This window comes from Colletes latitarsis, chromosome 4, assembly GCF_051014445.1.
Source record: "Colletes latitarsis isolate SP2378_abdomen chromosome 4, iyColLati1, whole genome shotgun sequence".
In the NCBI taxonomy this organism is placed as follows: domain Eukaryota; kingdom Metazoa; phylum Arthropoda; class Insecta; order Hymenoptera; family Colletidae; genus Colletes; species Colletes latitarsis.
The window spans coordinates 24,440,921-24,466,287 of record NC_135137.1 but is presented as its reverse complement, the minus strand read 5'-3'; the positions used below and the strand labels follow the sequence as shown (position 1 = coordinate 24,466,287).

At 41.9% G+C, this 25,367-nt stretch overlaps 1 protein-coding gene across 1 annotated transcript; it reads left to right on the top strand.

The window, feature by feature from the left end:
• Window positions 1-4,059: 4,059 nt before the first annotated feature.
• LOC143341206 (uncharacterized) lies at window positions 4,060-9,232 on the top strand. The gene is made up of 2 exons (XM_076763939.1): window positions 4,060-6,357; window positions 9,026-9,232. Exons 1-2 carry the CDS (start codon window positions 4,060-4,062, stop codon window positions 9,230-9,232), a joined length of 2,505 nt encoding a protein of 834 aa, XP_076620054.1.
• The last annotated feature ends 16,135 nt before the right edge of the window (window positions 9,233-25,367 follow it).

Here is a 25,367-nt window from a genome sequence, read left to right as displayed (position 1 = left end):
TTCGAACGTAGATTTTATTGCGCTACCTGCTATTACCGGCTTGTTACCCTCTCGACAGATTGATCGCAAGCAGATCAATTTACCAAAGAATGTTAGGCTAGCCGATCCAGAATTTCATAAGCCGGGAGAAATAGATGCCTTATTAGGCAACGTTTTATTTTATCGACTACTCAGTCTTGGGCAAATCACAGTACGTGATGATTCAATCATTTTGCAAAAGACGAAATTAGGTTGGATAGTCACTGGAAATTTCGAATCTCAGTGCCCAACTTCTGTAGGTCAAGGCAAATTATGCCATTTCACAAGTCCATTGGACAAGCAACTCTCCCAGTTTTGGGAAATTGAAGAAATGCCCTCTAGAAAATTTTTATCGGATGAGGAAACCGCATGTGAGGAGCATTTTTCCTTAAACACATGACGAGATCTTAACGGCAGATATATTGTTCGTCTCCCCTTTAACGAGAAGAAGGGGTTAATAGGTGAATCGCGTAGTTTTGCGTTAAAACGCTTTTATTCATTAGAACGTAAACTTCAAAAAACTCCGACGTTATTGAAGGAGTATACCGAATTTTTAAACGAATATCAAACGTTGAATCACATGAGCGAAATTCCAGAAGGCCAGGCCGAGGAAGGTTTTTATCTCCCACATCATGCAGTAATTAAACAATCCAGTAATACAACAAAGGTTCGAGTAGTCTTCGATGCCTCCGCAAAGAGCTCGACCGGTATTTCACTAAATGATACACTCCTAACAGGTCCAACGATTCAGGACACACTTTTCAATATTCTATTAAGATTTCGCTCGCATACCATCGTTCTAACTGCAGACATTGAGAAAATGTTCCGTCAAATTAAACTACATACAGACGACACTAGTTTTCAAAAAATCCTTTGGCGTAATTCAATGGAGCAGCCTATAAAAACTTATAAATTGAATACTGTAACCTATGGTACAGCTTCGGCACCATTCTTACCCGTTCGATGTTTAAGGCAGTTAGCAGAAGACGAGTGCGAGAAATTTCCGGTAGCATCGCAAATATTTAAAAGAGATTTCTATGTCGACGACGTGCTCACGGGAGCTCCGGATTTTGATTCAGCCATAAGATTATGAGATGAATTGAGGGGTTTAGCCAAACTAGGTGGGTTTAATTTGAAACAGTGGGCGTCTAATAATTACAATTTAATCAAGGATTTAGGTGAGCAAATTGAGCAAAAGGCGCTTTGCTTAGACGTCACTGAAACAAAGAAAACGTTGGGTGTCTTTTGGAATCCATCAAGGGATGATATCATATACACGATCAAGCCATTTGACAAAACCGAGCGAATTACAAAACGCGTAATTTTGTCGCAAATAGCCCAGCTATTTGGTCCGTTGGGGTTACTTGAGCCAGTGATTATTAAGGCCAAAATAATTATGCAACAGCTTTGGAAGGAAAATCTAAATTGGGATGAATCCGTTCCATATAATATTTTTACTTCGTGGTTAATATTCAAAAATGAGCTAAATTTACTAGGTAGTTTTGCTACTGCGAGAAAGATAACGTTAGAGTTCGCAGTTGAATTCCAATTGCATGGATTTTGCGACGCGAGCGAGTCTGCTTATGGAGCTTGTATTTTTATTAGATCGTCCAATAAACATAATAAACATCACGTTGCATTACTCTGTGCCAAATCGCGAGTAGCGCCAGTTAAGACATTATCTTTACCCCGTCTGGAATTGTGTGCTGCTAGATTATTAGCAAATTTAGTGCAGGAGACGATAAATGCATTACCACACATTAAATTCAGTAAGATCAAATTGTGGTCCGATTCTACGATCACCCTGCATTGGATAAGAACGCCACCTCATCTTTTAAAAACTTTTGTCGGAAACCGAGTCAGTGAAATACAGGTCATAACTGATAACAAGAACTGGTCTCACGTATCGATGGCAGATAATCCTGCTGATTTCATCACCCGAGAGCAAACTCCAGCTCAATTTTTAGAAAACAAAATGTAGCTAAATGGTCCGTATTGGTTGTCCCAGGACGAAAACACGTGGCCAGCTAGAATATTACCCTTTATTGAAATACCTGAAAAACGCGTTTCGGTCTCATTAATAATTAAACACGACATAACCAATATAACAGCACGTTTTTCTTCTATCCAGAGATTAAATAGAGTCGTAGCATATCTGCTCCGTTTCCATAAGATTTTACTGAAGAAAGAGAGAGACATCGGCCCACTTAGTCAAAGGGAGATTCACGAAGCTCATTTACGCGTAATAAGGCTAGTACAGGCTGAAGTGTTTTCGCGCGAAATTCATGAATTAAAGCAGGGTAAAACTATCAATAAAGGCAGTAAGTTAATTAACCTAAATCCGTTTATTGACAACAATGATATCCTTCGCGTGGGAGGTAGATTAAAAAACGCACCAATCAGTTATACGCAAAAATATCCGATATTACTACCAAGATCCCATCACGTTACCGAACTAATTATTCAACGCGAACACGATCGTCATTGGCACTCAGGGATTCAGGCAACCTTAAATGCGGAACGCCAAAGATATTGGCCTATAGATGGGAAAAATACAACGAAACGAATTATCCATAGATGCATGCGTTGTTACAAGGCAAATCCCAAAATGCCAAATTATTTAATGGGCAGTTTACCTAGTACCCGAATAACACAAGCCCGACCCGTTTTAAATGTCGGTGTCGACTATTGCGGACCCTTCTTTATAAAGGAAAAGAAGGAACGCAATAGAGTAAGGGTAAAAAGGCCTACGTAGTTGTTTTCGTATGTTTTGTCACAAAGGCTATTCATTTGGAGCTTGTCATGAATTTAACGACTGAAATTTGCTTAGGAGCAATAAAACGTTTCTTTGCAAGAAGAGGAAAGGCAAAAAATATTTATTCAGCTAACGGAACAAACTTTGTAGGAGCAAAAAACGAAATATTGGCATTACAGGCATTCATATCTTCCTAGAGATTCAAAGAATCGATACACGAATTCGCAGTTGAACAAAATATATAGTGGCATTTCACGCCACTTAGATCTCCGCATTTTGGGGGCTTGTGGGAGGCTGCCGTAAAATCCTTTAAACGACATTTTCACAAGACAGTAGGAGATAGTTTATTCACGTATGAACAATTTTATACTTTTATCACTGAAGTCGAAGCCATATTAAATTCCCGTCCCTTGATTCCACTATCATCGGATCCTAATGATCTTGTCGCGCTAACTCCAGGCCATTTCCTAATTAATGATACGTTGACCAACTTACCGGAGCATGAGCTTGCAGGAATACCAAATAATAGGTTGTCTTCGTGGCAACATATACAAAGGGTTAAAAATCATTTTTGGTCCAGATGGCACCGAGAATACTTGCAGGAATTACACACAAGAAGTAAATGGCATCTAGGAGATAATTCACAGATTAAGGAAGGCATTCTAGTCATGATACAGGAGGACAATATCCCATCAATGCAATGGAGACTGGGCAGAATTATCGCACTACATCCTGGAGAGGACAACATTGTACGTGTCGCCACAGTACGAACAGTACACGGAACGTACAAACGCAGCGTCAAGAAATTGTCCCCTTTACCTATCGAAGATTATGAGAAGGCAAAATCAAGTACCGACTAGACTTAGCTAGTTAAGATTATATACTGCATTTCAGTAATTTAAATAATAAGTTTGTTTTTTCTTTTTCACTCGCGGTTCTACACACTAGCTTATAGGCCATTAAAAACATCTATAATGTGGGCAATTATACGTGCCGCTTTCGAAGAATCGGCACCGCTGCCGACAATCGGTACCGCTACCGGGCACGTGTCATCGAACACGTGCCACCGGGCACCGGGTTGCGTATGTATGAGTGTGTGTGTGAATGGGTATTTTAGGGAGAACGGAGAGAAGACAAGTTTAGTTTTAGCCCGGACTCCTTGGAGGCCACTCTTATGAATAAAGCCTGTTTTGAGAAACTTTAACGTTTTACGCTCAACCATCCTACAAAATCAGAAGTGGGATAAGCTTGTGAATAAGTTCACGGGTGAACGGGCAAGTGCAACGATGACTAGTCTTACGCTGGCAGTGCTAAAGGAATTGTGCGAGAAGCAGCAACTACCAACGGGTGGAACGAAATCGACATTAGTCAACCGGCTATTAGAAGTAGGAATTCCGAGGGAAACGCTGCAGCTTACCACGGATTTCGCTATAACTCAGGAGAACTGGACAATGGACGCCGAGGTGCAGCAGAACACGAGCTTACAGGAGGCAACCCGGAACAGGCCTCTCACCGAATTAGAGCTGCTACATCGGGAGCGAGAGTTAGCGCAACGGGAGATCCAGCTATTAAGAAGAGAGCTAGAAGTCGCCCGTCTGACCCCCAACTCGCGTGACAGTCCGGTGCGTACGCGTGAAACCAACTGGTGCAACGTCAAGGAGATGATTGGGAATTTCGATGGCAATAACTGCAAAGTTGGAGTTTGGGTAAGACAAGTGCGGAGGCTGGTTGACGCGAACAGTCTCGACAACCAAGCAGCGAAGGCTCTCGTCTGCCATAAGTTAACAGGGAAAGCCCTCAAGTGGTATTATTCGAAGCCTGACTGTGTCGACATGACTTGCGACGAGGTGTTGAGCGGACTGTGCGGTATGTTCGAACAAAAACTTAGTGTCCTCTCAATGCGTCATGAATTCGAGCAGAGAGTCTGGAAGACAGAGGAATCATTCATTGATTACGTGCATGAAAAAATACTATTAGGAAATCGGGTGCCGGTAGCGGACGACGAAATTGTCGAATACGTTATCGAAGACATCCCTGACAAGGGTATCAGGTCCCTTGCGCAGGTTCGAAGCTTTGAAACTATCGATGAGCTAATACGAGCCTTTGGGAAATTAACGCTATCGCAAGACGTGCAGCAACAAAAAATTTTACGAAGGAAGGAAACATATCAACCCACGGAGAAAATCAGCAAGGATCGGCGCGAGCAGAAGGAGCTGCGGCGGGTGAGGTGTTTCAACTGCAACGGCAGCGGGCACTACGCGACGGAGTGCAGAGAGCCGAAACGCGAACGAGGTACCTGCTACAAGTGCGGCAGTCCAGGACATAAGGTCGAAAATTGCCGAGCCCCGCAGAGCAGCGTCAGCTACGTCACCACACCAAGGAACGTGGACGACGAGGTTTTTCCAACGGTAACACTAGAGATTACCGAAGAATGTAAGTCGTTTTCTTCAAATTTAGATGCGTTGATTGACTCTGGCAGTCCCATTAGTTTCGTAAAAGAGAGTTGCGTACCGCGAAGTTATATATGTCGAGCTGTAAACGGTAACGGATTCTCGGGTATAAATGGTAGCGTAATGCAAATTGTTGGGCAGATCGAAGGGATTATTACTCTTAATTGCATGAAACATAATGTAAATTTGCGTGTAGTAGAAGAAGGATCAATGAGGAATTCAATAGTGTTGGGCAGAGATTTCATGAAGGTCGCAAGAATGTCAGTACAACTAGACCCGGAGGTTTTTGAAATTATGAATATAGAGTCACGTTTAGTGGAAGATAGTTCAACGCCACAGCTGATAATTAACGAAAACATCCCCCACACTGTCCGTGAGCAAGCGCGCCAAATTTTCGAGGAATGTTACGTAAAACCAATTAGACCCGAGATCCCGCAAAACCAGAACACCATGGAATTATCGCTAACTGACGATAAACCTTTTTATTGTAATCCGCGAAGGTTATCTTACGCAGAAAAATCAAAATTAAAAGAAATTATTGAAGATCTATTGGAAAAAGGTGCAATTAGAGAAAGTACGTCGGAATACGCGTCACCGATTGTTTTAGCTAAGAAGAAAAACGGAGAATTGCGAATGTGTATCGATTTTAGGAAATTAAATAAAGTAACTAAGCGGGACAATTTTCCATTACCACTGATAGAAGATCAGTTGGATCTGTTGCAAGGGAAAAAATATTTCACATTATTAGATTTAAAGGACGGATTTTTTCATATTAAGATGCACGAAAATTCAATTAAGTATACGTCGTTCGTTACGCCACTGGGACAGTACGAGTGCACGAAGATGCCATTCGGTTTAAAGGGCGGACCACTGAAATTCCAACGATACATTACGCAGATATTTAGAGATTTAATCACATCTGGGGATGTATCGGTGTATTTGGATGATTTTCTTATTGCAACTGTTACAATAGATCATCATTTACGGATTTTAGAGCGAGTTTTTAAGCTATGTGTCGCGAATAAACTCGAGTTAAGATTGAATAAATGCAAGTTTCTGCAGACTAAATTAGAGTATTTAGGCTACGTCGTTACGAGCGAGGGCATTCGACCGACCGAACGTGGAATCAACGACGTAAGGAAATTTCCGGTACCACGTAACGTTCGCGATGTGCAGAGTTTCATTGGCCTTTGTTCATATTTTCGTAAGTTCATAGAGAATTTTTCGACAATAGCCAAACCGCTTTATAATTTAACGAGGAAAGGTGTGGATTTCACATTCGGACCGGAGGAAGTTCACGCGTTCGAAACATTGAAAAGTTTATTAATTAAAGCTCCAATATTAAGTATCTATTGTCCACGCGACGAAACAGAGCTACATTGCGATGCGAGTGCAATAGGGTTTGGTGCGATTTTGATGCAAAAGAAAACAGATCAAAAATTTCATCCCGTATTCTATTTCTCAAAGAGAACTACGGACACAGAAGCTAAATATCACAGCTTCGAGTTGGAGACGCTAGCAATCATTTATGCATTACGAAGGTTTCGGACGTATTTAATGGGTATCCAATTTAAAGTAGTTACGGATTGTCAAGCTCTTAGTTTAACCTTGAATAAGAAAGAAGCAAATCCGCGGATAGCTCGATGGGTTTTAGAATTGCAAAATTTCGATTTCACGCTTGAGCATAGACTTAGCTCCCGGATGGGTCATGTAGACGCGCTCAGTCGGCAAATTTTGGTAATAAATGATAATTCGTTTGATAGGAACTTAGCATTATGTCAAAATAGTGATCCGGAAATAGTTAAAATCAGAGAAAAATTAGAAAATTCCAACGATAAAAGTTTTGAAATGACAAATGGTCTTATCTATCGGAAAATAAAGGATCGTGCTCTATTTTATGTTCCCGCGCTATTAGAGTATAGTATATTACAAAAATACCATAACGAAATGGGACACGTAGGTCCCGAAAAAACAGTAGAAAACATTTTAAATAGTTACTGGTTTCCAAAACTAAAAGAAGAAGTAAACAGTCATATAAAAGCTTGTTTAAAGTGTATCGCTTTTACGCCAAAGTCAGGAAAGGAAGAGGGGTTTTTGCATGGAATCCCGAAGGAGAATAAACCGTTTGTTACTCTCCATATCGATCATTTAGGACCAATGTCGAAAGTCCGGTCTGCGAAAAAACGACACATTTTCTTGGTTGTCGATGGGTTTACGAAGTACATTAAATTATATGCGACAAAAAGCACGAGCTCGGCGAAGGCTATTAAGAATTTAAAGAATTATTTTGAAACGTATAGTAGGCCAATAAGAATAGTTTCGGATAGAGGTACGTGTTTTACTTCTTGTGCGTTCGAAGATTTTATGAAAGAACAAAATGTAATGCATATTAAGGTTGCTACTGCCTCACCGCGAGCTAACGGGCAGGCCGAACGTGTGAATCGGACAATTCTTCCGATAATAGCCAAACTGGCGGACGAGAAAAATTGTAAATGGTATGAAATTTTAGCAGATGTGGAATATGTGTGTAACAATACTCTAAATAAATCTACCGGAGAAACCCCGAGCATGCTGTTATTCGGAATGCAGCAGCGTGGTCAAGTTATTGATAGTTTGAGAGATGCGCTAGAAACCGCGGGAAAACAAGGCAACGATCGAGATCTGATTGCCAAACGTGCAAGGGCAGCCGAGCAAATAGAAAAACGGTCGTAAGCGAACAAGCGGAATTTTGATAAGAAACGTAAGCCAGCGCGAGTGTACCAAGTAGGAGATAAAGTCATGATTAGGAACTTTGAAAATAGCAGTAATACGCCTAAATTAGTACCAGAATTCAAGGGTCCATACGAAGTCGCGAAAGTATTAAGGAACGATCGGTACGTTATCAAGGATATTGAAGGGTTTCAAGTATCCCAGATCCCATATAAAGGGACTTGGGCGGCCGAAAATATGCGTTCGTGGCTCCCATAGCAAAGATAGGTGTGACATTATATTAATTAGGGTATATTATTATAAGATTATTATTTATATTATATTGGGTTAATTATGTTAAGTATCGGAATAGTTTAATCGGGACGATTAAAGGTCAGGATGGCCGAATTGTGGGCAATTATACGTGCCGCTTTCGAAGAATCGGCACCGCTGCCGACAATCGATACCGCTACCGGGCACGTGTCATCGAACACGTGCCACCGGGCACCGGGTTGCGTATGTATGAGTGTGTGTGTGAATGGGTATTTTAGGGAGAACGGAGAGAAGCCAAGTTTAGTTTTAGCCCGGACTCCTTGGAGGCCACTCTTATGAATAAAGCCTGTTTTGAGAAACTTTAACGTTTTACGCTCAACCATCCTACAATAAGATTATATTTAGTTAAATTAGCAATTGTAATAAGATTATTAAGCATTAGTTAACTGTTAAGCCAGTACTACGACATTGACAATTTGTTAGATTTCGACACCTTACTTCTCATACCATTGTAACCTTATTCATTTATTGAACGTAACCGTTCAAGGCGGGCGGCATGTCGCGAAGCGAAATACTTAAGAATAGGCCATTTTAGAACAAAGGGGATTTGAGCCCAATACAGGTAGCTGGATTTTTAGGACTGCGACCATCAAGTATTTTCGCGACCAGGACCGTCCATAAACCCAGAGTTCCACGACAGCTGCACCTCACGTGTTAATTACCCCAATAAACTGTGGGGGGATCGGGATAGGCAATGAATAATAACTCGATCCACACCACGACACTGCGGGAGTAACACAAACGTTTTATTATAATCTTTTTTTGGCTACACAAAATACAGGTCAGCGACTCGCGTCGGCAATCGATCGATCCCAAGTGGCCTCCACCTGTTCCTCCCGGGGTTTTTATATCTGTCTACGACAAACGACAGTCCGCCTCCGATTTTCGCCTAAAACATCCGCCAAACGCGACGGCAACAATCGGCTTCGACCATGCGGCCGACCCCGGCGATCGTCTGGACGACAAAACGCCTATCGCTCCGAAATAATACATGGTGACGACAAAGTCGCTACAAAACCTTCCCGGTTAATTAAACGAACAAATTTCCCCAAAATGTTTAAACATCCAAGCTCCGCCCCAAGATTATTTCCTGATCCACCCTCTTCGCAACCAGCCTATTAAAATTCATATATCCCACCTTTCCACAAAATACATCTAACCAATCGTAACCGTGACCAAGTCGAAAAACGCGCAAACACAACTCCGTCGGCAGAACTTTTTCGAACTCCGATTGAGACAGACCATCACTCTAGACCTCGTCAGCTTTAACTTTGTAAATAAAAAAGTTAACGTACATTAACTTGTCTTGCTGTTTCACAAAACCCTAAACACTCACACTAATTCAAGTAGGCGTGTGAGGTACGCGTTCAAGAGAGCAAATACGCATTTCAATACGCGTACAATACAAGTCTCGTCTTAATTTGTAAGAAGTGTATGTATACGTATGTTTGGACCGTGGAACCGTTGGCGTCGATGGTGTTTAGACTAAGGTAGAGTACGTATCGAGTGAGGTGTTTAGGTTTAGGCTGAAATGCGTTCGGGGGGCTATGCCTCGAACGTGCGTTTGTTTAGATCATTATGAAGAGAGCATTAGGAAATGTTCGACTTTGACTGCAGGAACTCACTCTGCATCGAACGTTAGTCAAGAGTAGTTACGGTTTTACGTTTATGGTTTTTTACGTTTACGTTTTATGTCCTTCTTTTTATGTTCTTTATATGAAATAGTATCAGTAAATATTAAATAATACAGGGTGTTCGGCCACCCCTGGGAAAAATTTTAATATGGGATTCTAAAGGCCAAAATAAGACGAAAATCAAGAATACCAATTAGTTGATGGAGGCTTCGTTAAAAAATTATTAACGTTTAAAGTTCCGTCCGTACTGAATTTTTTCTCGAAAATGCGCAAGATTTCGGGGATATGTGTATTCACCAAAAATGATTGTAATTGACCCCCGCAACCGAAAATAATTTTTCCAGAACGATTTGAAATTTTTGAATTTAATTGTTAATAACTTTTTAACGAAGCCTCCATCAACAAATTGGTATTCTTGATTTTCGTCTAATTTTGGCCTTTAGAATCCCCCGTCAAAATTTTTCCCAGGGATGACCGAATACCCTGTATAGAAGTATATAGAAAGAATAATAATATAGATAATTTCTCTGCTTGCAATCTGTTTATTTTCCCAGTTAAAATTAACCCTGCTTTTGAGAATATTCTTTCGCATGGTACTGATGTGGCCACCATGCAAAACATTCGTTCCACTAATTTATTCATTGCTGAAAATTAAAGTTGGTGTTCTTTCCAACAAATTAATGGATCTCCAATTCTATTATAATACGTGTCCTTTAAATATTGTTCTATCTCCATTTGAATTATATTGCCTGGTGTTATAACTTTGTAGCGGCCATTGTATAGCCACTACGCACTTGACAGAGTATAAATGGTAATGGAATGCAAGGCTAGTTTTAAGCTTTCTATTTTTCCATTTTCCCAGGGTCTCGTGCGAGCCTGGTCGTCCTGTAAACACTTGGCGACTAGAGCCGTACGAGGCGCCTGTTTTCCTTCAAGGTTTCGCCTGGGCCTCGGACCACCCCGATCCGGGCCCGGCGAGCCTTTGGCCTTTAATTACCCTCTTTCACTCGCTAAACTTTTCCTACGCTAAATATTTTTCAGTTTCGTTTTTCCATCTTTCTGTCCTATCTCTTTTTCTCTCCCTTTGTCTATTAGGGTAAGGGATGTATATAGGGAGTAGGTTTTAAGAAAGGATAGGCAGTCCGTTAGACTCCGCGAGGCAGTCTGTTAGAGACGTTGTTGTTAGCCAGTCCGTTGAGGACGTCGTAAAGGCAGTCTGGTAAAGACGTCGTCGCGATTCGCATACACAGTCAATATAAGCTTAACCTACGTGTGGTAGCGTTTGCCCCACACCACCATCACTCGCGCATTCATAATAAATAATAATAATTGTGGGGTAGTCTGGTCGAGTGGTTATTTTACCTCCTAGCTCCCCTCAACTTCTAGACTATTTTTTTTAACACTGTTTTCTAAAGCAGTCCCTATTGATAATTCATCTGTATCATATACATCCGACATTTTCATGTCTGTTTTATTTGCTATTGTATTAATATTTGTTTTCAATTAACATGTTTGTAATATCTTTCTTCATTATATTTAACTTTTTTTGGTGGGGAAAAGGCATTCGTAAATCTTGGGTCTAGAAATATATAAAGTAGTACTATTGTATCTTTTTCTATTTCTTTAAAACAGTCTAATATTTCTAATTGAATATGGTGTATTATTTTGTGGCATCGAACCGCGCGCCAGCCGCGAAATAACGCGCGACTAGGTGCGCACAAGTGTGTATGACTGAGCGAATCGAAAAGTGCGGAAGATGGAATGTTTGTAAACGATTGTATGATTGGTAAGGATGAGGACAGAGAAGCATGGCAGAACGAGTGCGAGAGAGATAGAAGATGAGAGGAACGGTAAGCGGTTGAAAGAAGTGTGCCAGAGTTTGAATGATAGCGAGAGTGAACGGTATAGCGAAGAAATTTATTAATAATGCAGTTGTATTAAATACAAGTAATTCTTTTCAACTCTCGATCCCCGGGGTTCCAACAATTTGTTGTGTACATACTGAAAAATCTTTTTGTTTTAATTTTTGCAAATACTGATGTAAGATAGGGGTAAGAGAATTGACTTACTTTTTATCTTTAATATTAAATCAAGTAAATTTATGTTATACGCAGAAAACTGTAAGAAGGATGCTATTACGGTCAGGATAGCCGTCGGGCGTTTTAAATAAAAATTAAGACACGGTGGGCTTCCTAAAAACTGTATTCGATGTATATCTGCTCGCGGCAAGAGCCAATACAATTCTGTACCCTGACAGAGAACCACGATCGTGAGGGTACCCTTGACAGTACGGCCCTCCTTTTTCCAAGTATCCTGGCCGATCCTCCTTTAAGAGAGAGAGACGCGCCAAAGAGAAGCACATGGCCCGCTTCGAGCATTTATTTATTTCAACGTTTCTAACAAAACGTAGTGTAATTAAAAATTAATATTATATACAAACTATATTGAAATATTTTATAAAAAGTAATTCAATCAAGACCAAGAATTGTAATCAAAGAGTAAATTCACGCAAGCACGATGACATTCAGAACGGAAGAATCACTATCACGGTCGCAAATAAAGTTAAATCACGAAAGTGATTGTGTTTTTACGATCACTGTGATAAATAATAGTGATTTTGCGCACCATCTCTAACCACGAATGCCGTATATACATACAGGGTGTTCGGCCACCCCTGGGAAAAATTTACATGAGCGATTCTAGAGGCCAAAATAAGACGAAAATCAAGAATACCAATTAGTTGATGGAGGCTTCGTTACAAAGTTATTAACGTTTAAAGTTCCGCCTGTAGAATGGCAATCTGCGTACAGCTGCGTTCGCGTGGAAGGTTGCGGCAGGGCAGTGCTAGTGGTTCTCACGCAGCATGAAAAACTCTACTTACCGACGTTATCGACAGCCTTAGATTTTTGCCCACTTATGGAAATGCGAACACCTTACGTTGAATAAGATTCAACCTGTCTTATGAAAATCCAGAAGGGCATATCAAAACTCGCCCGACGAGATTTTCACAGAGAAAGGGTAAATGTCACTTGCAATACCACAACGTTGTGCACAAAAATCATCCATACGCGATCATACACGCCCCACGATTGTCCACACTGTCCGCAAGTATCCACAAAATAATGCTTTCAGGCACTAACCATTATGCAATTAAATGAACACGCACCGCGATTATGTTATTCGTGAGTAACTATGTGTACGTACACCACGATTCTCCAGAATTACTTACGAATAGAACTGTTATTAATTTTTCAAATACACTTTAATTTGAGAATATAAAAAGGAATTTAGTAAGTATTCGCTGATTGTTTACATCACTATATTTCTTACGTGTTACTTAATACATAACTGAATGAAATATGTTTAAAATGTGTCGCGTGAACTGTCTTAACTGATTCTTTTTTACGACTGACTAGCTGGCCGAACACGTGCCGATGTTGTTCTTTGTCTCCACTGAGTGTAGAGTGCATGTGTTTGTGTGTATGTGTGTGAGTGTGTGAGAGAGAGAGATAAGCGAGACGAATGACGTAGAATCGGGGACCTTTTCGGCATTTGTTTCTCAGAACCTCGTCGATCGATGGCACAGTCAGCTGTTAGTATTGTTACATTCTTCGACGTGAACGCAAATCGATGCGAAAATTTCATTTATCCTACGATTCCTTTTTACATTTTTAAATTGTAGTGTATTTGAAAAATTAAAAACGTTTCTATTCGTAAGTAACTCGGAACAATCGTGGTACACGTACACATAGTTACTCACGAATAACATAATCTCGGTGCGTATTTATTTAATTGCATAGTGGTTAGTGCCTGAAAGGATTATTTGTGGATACTTACGGACATTGTGGACAATCGTGGGGCGTGTATGATCGCGTGTGGGTGATTTTTGTGCACAACGTTGTGGTATTGCAAGTGACATTCACCCTTTCTCTGTGAAAATCTCGTCGGGCAAGTTTTGATATGCCCTTCTGGATTTTCATAAGACAGGTTGAATCTTATTCAACGTAAGGTGTTCGCATTTCCCTAAGTGGACAAAAATCTAAGGCTGTCGATAGCGTCGGTAAGTAGAATTTTTCATGCTGCGTGAGAACCACTAGCACTGGCCTGCCGCAACCTCCCGCGCGAACGCAGCTGTACGCAGATTGCCATTCTACAGGCGGAACTTTAAACGTTAATAACTTTGTAACGAAGCCTCCATCAACTAATTGGTATTCTTGATTTTCGTCTTATTTTGGCCTCTAGAATCGCTCATGTAAATTTTTCCCAGGGGTGGCCGAAAAGTCACTTATAACAGAAGTGATATGAAAGAAGTCCATTCGACCGCTCGACCACATTATGCTGATTTATCAAGATATATTCAAACAATTAAATTACCGTCTAAAGCTGTCAGTTGAAAAATTCAGGGTCAGAAAATCCTACTACCAGCTAAGTTATGTTTGAAGAAAGTTTATCGCTGTTAATTCAATATGTTTTTGATTTTGGAATTTGATTTTGATAATATAATACGTTGAGCTGATAAAATTATTGGCAGGATTTCGATAGTTAGATTCTGTGATTCTGCACAGATTTCCCTAAATCTTTGACTGGGAGAAGCGTGAAAAAGTAGTACAGTAAGGTCCATTTCACTTTTTTTCACTTCATACATTGAAGATAATGAAATGGGCGAAGGTAGCCATATACAATAAAGATTCTTCATTCATTCGAATTAAAATGCAACACCAAGAGATATTTATACAAAGCAGTATCGTTGTGCTTCAGAGTCGCCTTTATCTTTTCCCGACGACTGTAATCGATAACCAAAGAAAAGAACAGCGAGTGAGAACGAATGAGAAAAAAAGCATTGTCTTTTATACGAATCGTTGCGGGTACCCCGTCTGGTATCGTGTTTTAAATGTCGTCTTCCACGCTTCAGTGATTCCAAGGGGAATACCTCCAGTTAGGAGCGATAGAAATGTTCAACTTACGAATCACATCTAGGCTGACAAAAAAAATTGATTTAATGTTTTATTTATGTTTTGTTTTTATTCCACCACTTATTTCCAATAAATACAATTGTAGTAACCTTGCTGTATTGAGGAAATGAGTAAGGTAGATAGCAGGAGGAAAGGAAAGGAAAGGAGAAAGAAGTGTTCCAATTCCGGGCCTGCTAGTGAACACATTAGTGAGGCAAATCTAGCAGGCTGTTGCCTCCCACAAAATTCGTGGAGTCGATTTATGTAGCAAATAGATATTATAATACTATTTACAATCACGTTTATTATTAACAAATAAACAGATACATTTGTAACTGTAACTCTTGTAGCCTATGTATCTGTAACTGTTCTGGTTTGTAACTTGAAACTTGCTCTCTGTTCTGTTGTAACTTGCTCCGTGATTATATACTGATTTCAAAAATAGACGATGATTCTATTTGCAAATCAGAAGTTTGCCCATCCCTCGTGGGCCAGTTCTTCCGAGGCTCCAAATCACACCCACTGAGGGTTGTACGGGGGTCAGTGTCCGCGATCCCAAGGGGCAGCTAAATAGGCCCAAATTATGGTGAAAGTAATTAAGTATGCTGAATGGCTTAATGACTTTAGGGTACGGAAATTCCTCTTGTCAAAAAAGGTACATTTTCCAGATGACCAAATTAAGTAATTTAAGTAATATTGAAAATACATGACGCGTCCTTTAATATAAAATGTTTAGAATTCCAAACACAGGCCCTGAATTGGACACCGGGATATTGGATGGTTGGTTGAGGCCCATATATACAGGGTGTTCAGCCACCTCTGGGAAAAATTGTAATCCTTAAGTGGACTCTCAATCTTAATTTAGTTGTTGGGCCCATGGAGCCGCCACGGCCTTGCATGTGAATTCATAAAGTCATCTTTTCCTTCCTCTTACCATGCAATAGATTCTTTAAAATGCCAATTGTTTTGTAGTGTAATAAGTTTAAAAATACATGAAGATATTAAAAATTTGGAAATTAAAGTAGGTGAGATTATTCTACGGCTAATGTCAAACACAGAGTATTCAATACTTCTTTATTTTAAACAGTCACTACAAATTATTTTTGAATGTTCTTTGCATACATTTTTATTACACTTTTGGCAAATTTAAAAGACACGTCTTTTTATTAAACACAAATGAACGTTTCATCCGCTTTTTTGTAGTTCTGTTGATGGTCCAGAAATAGTACCTTCTTCAACAGCACTTAGAATACGCTTTACTGTTTTACTACGCATATTCTCATATATTTGAAATTGATAGATAAAATTACTAAATAAATTTTTTATAATTAATCATTCTTTTGGTCAACCTGTTGAAAGACCGTTCGCTCACGGATTTTGATGGGCCTAAAATATGTTGCGAAGGTATTTTGGACAACTTTTTTCTATACTTATAATAGGTGATCGAATTCAGTGTAATGATACCGAAAGTTTTTTGCAAATATCTTGGAAACTGAAGTCGATCATTTATTATATGTATTGGAAAAGGTTATACAAAATGTTGTTCTTTGCAACATATTCCAAGCCCATCAAACTTCGTGAGGGAGCGGTCTTTTGACAAGTACACCATTCTTTCGTTACACATATAAAACTTATCCGAAAATAATTTCAATACTACAAAATATAACTCTTTCAGGAAAGCACAGTTAAAATGTCTCGAGATGACACACTTAAAATAGCTCGAGATCTGAAATTCGACTGCCTTTTCTGGCATCACCTTATGTTTATATTATCTCAGTTCTGATCTGCTTACATTAGAACTCTGTGACGAAAAACAGACCTCGTTACTAAATGTAAGAATCAAACAGTTGCCACTAGTCGTTCAGTAAGCAAAATGTATCGGGGTCACTGCGGTCCCGAAAGTTCAACAACTGAATTATTTTACTTAATGTTGATTTTTACCAAATTGGTAAATGGAAATCAACTTTTCTTTAAAGCATTTAAAAAATAATGAACTAGTGGAGGCTTACATAAATTTTCAAATAATTACTTTGACACATATTAAAGAATTATTAGTTTAAACTTGCGGAGGGCCGCAGCGGCCTTAATACTTAAGGGTTAACAGGAGATTCTAGAGTCCAAAATAAGATGAAAATCAAGAATACCAATTTGTTGATTGAGGCTTCGTTAAAAAGTTATTAACGTTTAAAGTTCCACCTATAGAACGGCAATCTATGAACAGCTGCGATTAGAAACGTTTCGATGACAATAAATCGTCATTTTCATGAAAAGTACGTACCTTATTAGACGCAAAGGTGTCAATGATTCTTACTACACTAATTTCCATAGAACGAATGACAACCCCAAAGTACATTAGTCATTAATCGATGCGATGTAATAGATAGAAGAGGGGCAGGAGAGGGGGGGGGGGGTAAAGTGATCAGGTGGTCCATCGTCCCGATTCTCGATCTGTTCTTCGATTCTACTCAATCAATTAATTACTTAATAATGTAGGATCTTCGTAAAGGATTGGAGGAAAATGAACTAATATATTGAACATACCGCTCGCTAACACGTCGCAAACATTAATAATAACAAAACTGTAATCGCTCCTTCGTCTTAAAACCACACAACTCATGCCTCGCATGCAACCCCCCACTCTCACACGCGATTCGACTAAACTGAACTGATCATCATTTACTATATCCTTCACTCCTACACTAATATATGTCGGAGAAACATTATCGTTCACAATCTCCCTAGTGCGACTAGCATTAGGTCCTCTCGGGCGACCAAGCCTTTGTCTCGTCGCTCTATGCATTTCTTATTTTTTTTAAACTCTTTTTTTAGCTAAATAAATTTTATAATTGATAACTATAACACAAACACAAACACTTAAACAATACGAAAGAATGTGCAACGATAACTGATGAGTCCTTTGCAGGGATTCTTTAACTAATTTTTCTTTTCCCGCACGTCTTTACAGTCTGGAAACCTTTTCAAATCTGTTCGTTTCTTTTTCGAATCCTTCTTCTTTCAAACGTTCCGGTAACCAGACAACCAACTCGACTACCTTCAAAGGCTACATCCAAACGTCGACGCCAACCAGACGCACGTTTGCGTTTCCGGTGACATTCTTTGCATCGATTACATTTAAATATCGATTAGAGCCAATATAACTTTATTTGCACAACGTGAAGTAATATACAATTTAAGAACAATAAAACAAAAACTTTTTAATGGATTCCGACATATATATTATCGATATACTTTTACAACGTCAAAATGTGAAGTATTCAGTCTTTGGCACTTTTTGAACATCAAACATCGATTTATTATACTAGTAACTAGATTGATTTAAATATACTATTAGTTCCAATCATGAAAATATACAGGGTATCCCGTAGCATGTGGTACCCACTAGATTCTACATATGAAAACAATAAAAAATGTTCATATAAACAAACGTCCTATTCGATCTTGTTTTCGAGTTATGACGAGTTTTTTCTTTAATACACCGTATTTGCTCATATTCACAACAAATATTCGAAATGGGCTCCTTGCATCTGAACACAGGACTATAGACGTTTTATTTTTGACTGTCTCACTCTTTCCATTTGTCCAGGAATCGTTCGAATTTCATGGAAGCTGTTGCAGCGCAACAGTAAACTCATAAAGCTATCGGATGTAGAATCACACCTTTTATAAACATTCAAGGCCTTTGCTTACAACCTAATGCCCCTAAGGCGGCTATTTAATTAGTAAAATCACTTAAAATCTGTACGGCCCTCCAAATCCAGTCGCTCTATGACTTTACTACCTGCAATAGCATCGACGACCGGTGCCAGATGTTTTATGGCCGAGACCAGGTACTGCGCGACGCATCTAGCCACCAAGCGCTGGCCCGGGCCCGTATCCTCCTCGCGGAAAACCCCGTGCCCGCAAAAATTATTAAAAACTACCGTTGCATGTCGCCTCCCACCGACCAACTTCGCCGCCAAAATGATTGGCCGGCGCATCAATAATAGAAAACCAATCAGCGACTAATACTTCCTCCCATGGTCTTGGATACGCCCATGGCGAGGCTAGCTCTTTGGGCAACCTTGGCCCAGAGAGCAGATTGAGTAAAAAAGGCAAACCAACCACACACAAGACAGAACACGAGTCAACAGACCGAAGAACATCTCCAGCGGATACTTCGTATTGGAGCCTCCAAGCTTAAGTTGGCGTGCGACATTGTGCTATTGCGCAAACAAGACGAATCACGGTGTGTTTATTGCTTCGGTAACCCTCCACATATTATAAACATATGACACCACATTCCACAAATCTCTTTTATCCGTTGTATTAAATTCAGCGGATACCGCGAGCCGCAATATTTTGGTCTTTCGAGCCGGATAGCAGCGTTGTGTTTGGAGGGAACCACCGTCTTGAAAACTACAATTTCCGCGAGCTTCGAAGCAGGAATCGCGAGAATCCAATTGCCAACATCAGTGACGCCCAGAATTCACCGCTGGAATTGAACCAACAGCAGCAGCAGCAGTAGCCAAACAACAACAACTATCGTCAGCATCCGGAGACGGAAGGAACGGCCGAAAGTCCAGCTAAAGGGCAACGTCACGTCGAAGAGCAGCCGTCTCCAGCTTCCGAGGCCACCACACGTCCGTTCTAATCTTCATTTGCAACAAACACGATGGCCCCCAACAAAGCCTTCACGTTCGAAATAAACGCATTTAAACAATTACTAGACAAGTTCGAAGAAGAGACATCTGCGACCGCGATAAGAATACGTCTAGCCGGATTAGTCGAGGAATTTCCTGCGTTCAACAAAGCTCAAGTAGAACTCGACCATGTGGACGAAGGACGCTTGATGCGAGAATGCGTCGGTATAAAATTAGCCTTTAGCGCGTATAAGGCTCGTATACTAGATATAATTGACAGAATCCCGCACGCAGGAGACGTACGAAACGCACGCGGAACGCCACAAACATACGCGAATTCTCTAGAAGCCGACGTAACGTTGCCGCAAATCAATTTACCAAGGTTCGTGGGGTCCTACGAGAATTGGCCGGGATTCGCGCATCGACGACTGCATAAAGTTAATGTTTCTGTGATCGCCGTGTGTTATGCTGATGACACACTGGTGCTGGCCGTCGGGGCGCACTGGGGGAGGGCCAAGCGTCTCGCGGAGGAAAGAGCGCAGCGCGTCGTCGGCCGGATCAGGGGGATGGGGATGACGGTGGCGGTCCATAAGACCAAGGTGATAGCGTTCCATTCACCTCGGCAGGATCCGCCACCCCCTCTGATCCGGGTGGGTGAGCCTGATATCGAGGTGAAGCCCCAGATGAGGTATCTGGGGGTGATACTCGATATCCACTGGCGCTTCGAGGAGCATTTCCGTTGCCTCGACCCCCGGTTGGAGAGGATGGTCACGACTATGGGCCGAATCCTACCCAGCCTGGAGGGCCCGGCTGGCCGTGTGCGCCGCCTCTATGTGGCAATGGTACAGTCGGTAGCCCTTTACGGGGCCCCCGTCTGAGCGAGACAACCTGACGGCCTCCAGGCGCAGCATGACGATGCTGCATCGGGTGCAGAGGCGGATGGCGCTGAGGGTCATCCGCGGGTACCGGACCGTGTCGCATGAGGCGGCGACGGTTTTTGCGGGGATACCGCCCATGGACCTCCTCGCGCGGTCGCACGCGGTGCTGTATAGTCACCGCGTCGACCGTCGTGCGGGAGTGGGGGTGGTTCCGGGAGTGCAGGAACCTGCTTGGGGTGATTTGAAACGCCAGGCCCGGCAGTTTGTGATGCTCGCGTGGCAGGAGCAGTTGGCTCTGTCAACCGCGGGGCACAGGACAGTCGGGGCTGTTCGGCCACTTCTGAGTGAGTGGCTGAACAGCGGCCATGGAAGCCTCACTTACCGGATGGCACAGGTGTTCTCTGGGCATGGCAGTTTCGGGAGATACCTGTGCCGGATAGGGGAGAAGCCGACGGCGCGTTGCTGCCATTGTGACGCTGAGCAGGACACGGCTGAACACAGCCTCGAGGTGTGCCCTGCGCGGGAGGGGGAGCGCCGTGTCCTTGTCAGCGTCATCAGGCGGGGTGTCTCGCTGCCGGGAATGGTGTGTGCCATGCTCGCCAGCGAGGGGAAGTGGAGGGCCGAGGCCTCCTTCTGCGAGAGCGTAATGTTACAGAAGGTGGCCGCAGGCAGGGAACGCGAGCTTCAGAGGCGTGCTGAGGCTCGCGCTCGTGTGGTGATGGGAGGGCGTCGCCCAGGCGCCGGGCGTCGTGGGCGGCCCCCGCGGCGTGGCGGATGACCCTGGCTGGGAGGTGTTTCCTGAAGGGAGCCTCCTCCAGCCACGAGGCGCAGGGCTGGACCGGATGGGGGCGGGAGTGCCACCCCAATTCCGGTCCGGCGCATCGGGAGGCACCCTCGGTGGCATGGTGCGGCCATGAGCCACCAGCCGCCGAGGGGTAGAAATGGGGTCGCGGGCGGTTGCGAGTTGGGGCCACAGCCGCCACTGAACGCGGCCACGAGACGGATGGTAGCGGGACGGAGTAGCCTCGTTCTGCCGCCATGGGACAGCGTGACTGCCGGGGGGAACCTTTTGTCCCCCCGTGGATGGGCGCACAGCGCAGGCACGGGGAGGATACCGGAAGTGTGCTTCGAGCGATTCCCGGTATCCTTCCAAATCGTACGGAAGGATCACCGTGGGGTTTTTAGTGGGTAGGTCCCGCGCCCGTCATTCCATGGGCGCGGGGAATCCCACACACCCCTCCCGCCTCTCCCCAAAGAGGTGGGAGGGAGTCTTACGAAGATTTTCCCCACGAAAAAAAAAAAAAAAAAAAAATGTATCTCTGATCGTGCCTAAAGTAGGAAGCTGCAAAGAAAATTGAGTCCTTAAGCAATTCGTCCAGCAATTATGCCATTGCTTGGCATCGTGATTGACAAATCACATAAAAGCATTGTTCGACATGCCCCAAACGACACGGTCATCGTACCAAGACTTTCGGTCGTTTTTAACCCACGCAGAGACTTACCTCTTCCTGAGCAGTGGGCGGATGATAGAGAACCGATGCCTCTCGCTGAACCTTCTAAACCACGAAAGATGTACGAGAGGCAACAGCAGCATGTCGATGTCTGGAAAAACGCGAAACAACAGAAACCGGTAGCACAGAAGTCTAGACCTAAGGAAATTTAGAATCCGGCTGAAGTAACACGCCTGGAGTTGTGAAAGCGTCCAAGGAGACAATACAAAATGAACCTCTCTGGTAAGAAGGGCCGTATTTCGGAACTCATCCCGTCAAAAGGATCTACAGTCAGAACGCTGACTTTTCTACGTTCCCACTACTGTGTGAGCGCGCATATGCCGACTTTGAAGCGGAAAACCCTAAGGTCAGGAGAGAAATGCCCTTTGCTGCATTCCAGCACGTAATGACGAGTCTACTAAATGCAGTCATGATTGATCATGTCGTTATGATCAATACTAAAAACAGATATAGCAATGAGGCTAGCCCATTGAACCTGATATCCGAGACCATGTACATACCAGCACCTATTTGTGAATATTTCAAGTCAATTGCAAATACCACGACACAACAGGGTGATTTAGTTAAAGTTAACACTCCTGAGATCGCTATACCACAGGGATCAATACCGGCACGGGAAAACGTGCCAGCACAGCCAGCTGGAGGATTTGGCACTTCTGGAATGGAAAACCACAATGTATGCGAGTGTTACGTTTCGCCCTTAGTTACGTCTAGGCTGATGGAAGAAACTGTTCGTCAAAACGAATTGAACAATTTTAGTTCCAGGTAACCGTTGACAGAAAGCATGTACCCACCTAACGCCGTACCCAACATGAATCTATTGGATTATAGACCTAACGTCGAAAGATTCAATGCTGAAGATAGACAAAGTCTGTAGGATATCGACTTTCCTAATGGAAACGACATGCAGTCACGCCTCCGCTGGAACGGCGAACTCGCCACACGCGTCTCTGGTACATTACGTACAATGGAGGGTAGGACAAGATGGTAGTAGGAAGATTTACACACGGGCTCTTCGTAAGTAGTACATCATTGATCAGGCACAAAGTCTTCCTATTGGTTATGAAAATTTAGTAGACTTCCTTGAAAGAAACTTCGGTAATACAAACCTGAACAGCTTGGCTCAAGAATACACAAATGACATTCCGGGTCTCATCTGCCATGCTGACAAGTACGCATGGTCGTATAGAAAACGGAAAACTCAAAAATCGAATCTCCGGAATTATCAAAAAACTGAACAACTCAAATGACAAGACCTCCTTTAAAGAAAATTGCAGTTCTTCAGATGATTGAAAATGGCCGTGCAGCAAAGAAGACGACACCCACATCAAAGATCACCCAATATACGCCTCCTCTTTTGGAATGTAAGAAGTATAATGCGGCGTGCAGAAGAACTCGAACTTATTCTAAAAGACATAGACATATTTGCATGTGTTGAATCTTGGTTAAAACTCAACAAAAACTTTCAATTTACAGGTTTTTACACATATAGAAAAGATAGAGTGCATTCTCCTAGTGGCGGTATCATACTGTTGATGCGCAAAAATTTAGCCTTTACGGAGATCACAAATCTATTTGCTCCTGACGACTCTGTTGAGATTTCTGGTATAAATTCCACAAATGTTAATCCTTGTTTAAGAATAATAGTATGCTACAGAAATCCAGGTCTCGTTCTTTCTCAGCTTCAATGAGAACAAATCATAAGTAACGTAAATAACGACGAAAACTTTATAATTATGGGGGATTTTAACTCACACCATAAGCTATAGAACTGTTCTATTACTGATAGTACCAAAGACTTTTACAAACCATTCAAAATTATAATCTCTTCCTGCGCAACACAAATACATCTACACATATAGATGTTTACAGAACTAAAAAGTCAAACATATATCTTATTTTTTCTATATTGAACATAGCGGACGAAATATACACACGAATTCACAACGTAACCTGGGGTTCTATCCTATTTTTGTGCATATTGATACTGAAAAAAGTCTTTATCATAAAAAGTCCTTCAAACTTAATTCTCTTCGCACTGACTGGGAGAAAATACTTTTATACTTAGAAAATTCCTATACAGAATACTTCTCCTTCGAATATGACCTGCTTTCGACGAGTGAAAAATATAAAATGTTTATCAATTTAATATCTCAAGCTATACGGGAATTCACACCATAAAGGAAGGTCGTTGGTCACCTGCACAAAAACTCAGTCCGGTGGTTGGGCAATGACTGTAATAAGATCGTGGGATTAAGAAGAGCTTCGTATAAGAAATGGGAACATACAAAGGAACTCCATGACTTAATAAATTATAAGAAAATACTTGCCCAAGCTAAAAAAACTCTTCAAAACGAAAAAAAAAGATAGATTCAAAAAGTTTGCAAAAAGCATGAATATCTGTAATAATACAAAAATCGTTTGGAACAGAATTAAGGTTCTTAAAAATAAATGGGTCAACATAAATCCGACAAATGTTTCAGAAAATTTACAGTTTGGCAATCGAGTTTTAATGCTCTTAATAGAAAAGCCCATCATGGGTCACGACTGATCCTGACTACTGTCCTACTTCCGAACCAAATGAATTTTTTGATACACCTTTCAATCTTACAGAATTTAATGTGGCACTAGACTCGCTCAATCCAAAGTCATCTCCAGGTTTAGACGGAATTAATTACGAAGTAATTAAAAATCTACCATTCAAATATAAATTACTTCTTATAGATATCTTCAATCAAATGTTTTCCACAAGTGATTATTCTACTGAATGTAATCAATCCTTTATTCATGTTTAGCAAATGTCGGAGCACCTCGGCCGCGATTCCCGTTTCTATGTTGTATTCGCGTTATTTTAGATTATTAAACCGCGGCCATTTACGTGTTTTTGCTAGCTAACTTCATACAGGAATTCTCGATTCTTACAATTAGAACAGAATATTGTGTCGAGAGAGAGAGAGAGAGGGAGATCCAGTGATCCCGTCGTAGGATGACAGGTTGAGCACCTTTCTTCCACTGCTAGCAGTGCTGTGTGATGACCTTAGGGTGGTTGGAGTTGCAGCCGCCGTATAGGAGCCACTGTCGAGGTAGTCGTAACAAGACAAGCAGTCCTCTTGCGTCGGCGCTGTCCATACGCCACACGCACGGTGAGCATGCTCGCGGGATATAGCCTCTTGGAGCCTTACAACCTCCATTTGGTGTCCCGTCTGTGGCATTGCTAAGCAAACCCGGTAGATCAGAGGAGAACCTCGTCTACCCGGTTGCACGCGTCAGTGATATCGTACAAATCGAATATCATCGACCAGAAAACAAATTAATACAGTCCACTTGTTACTGCGCCAAATCGGCAGTTAGCTCTCCCCTCCGAGCACGCCAAACGGTCGCTTGGAGCGTGAGGTAAGCAGCTGACGAGCGCGTTAACGTGATAGCTGTCCGAAAATGCTTACAAATGTTTCTGTAAACTTGTGTTACAGAAAGCCTCCACAGAAGTAAACGGCAGGCGAAAAGAGAC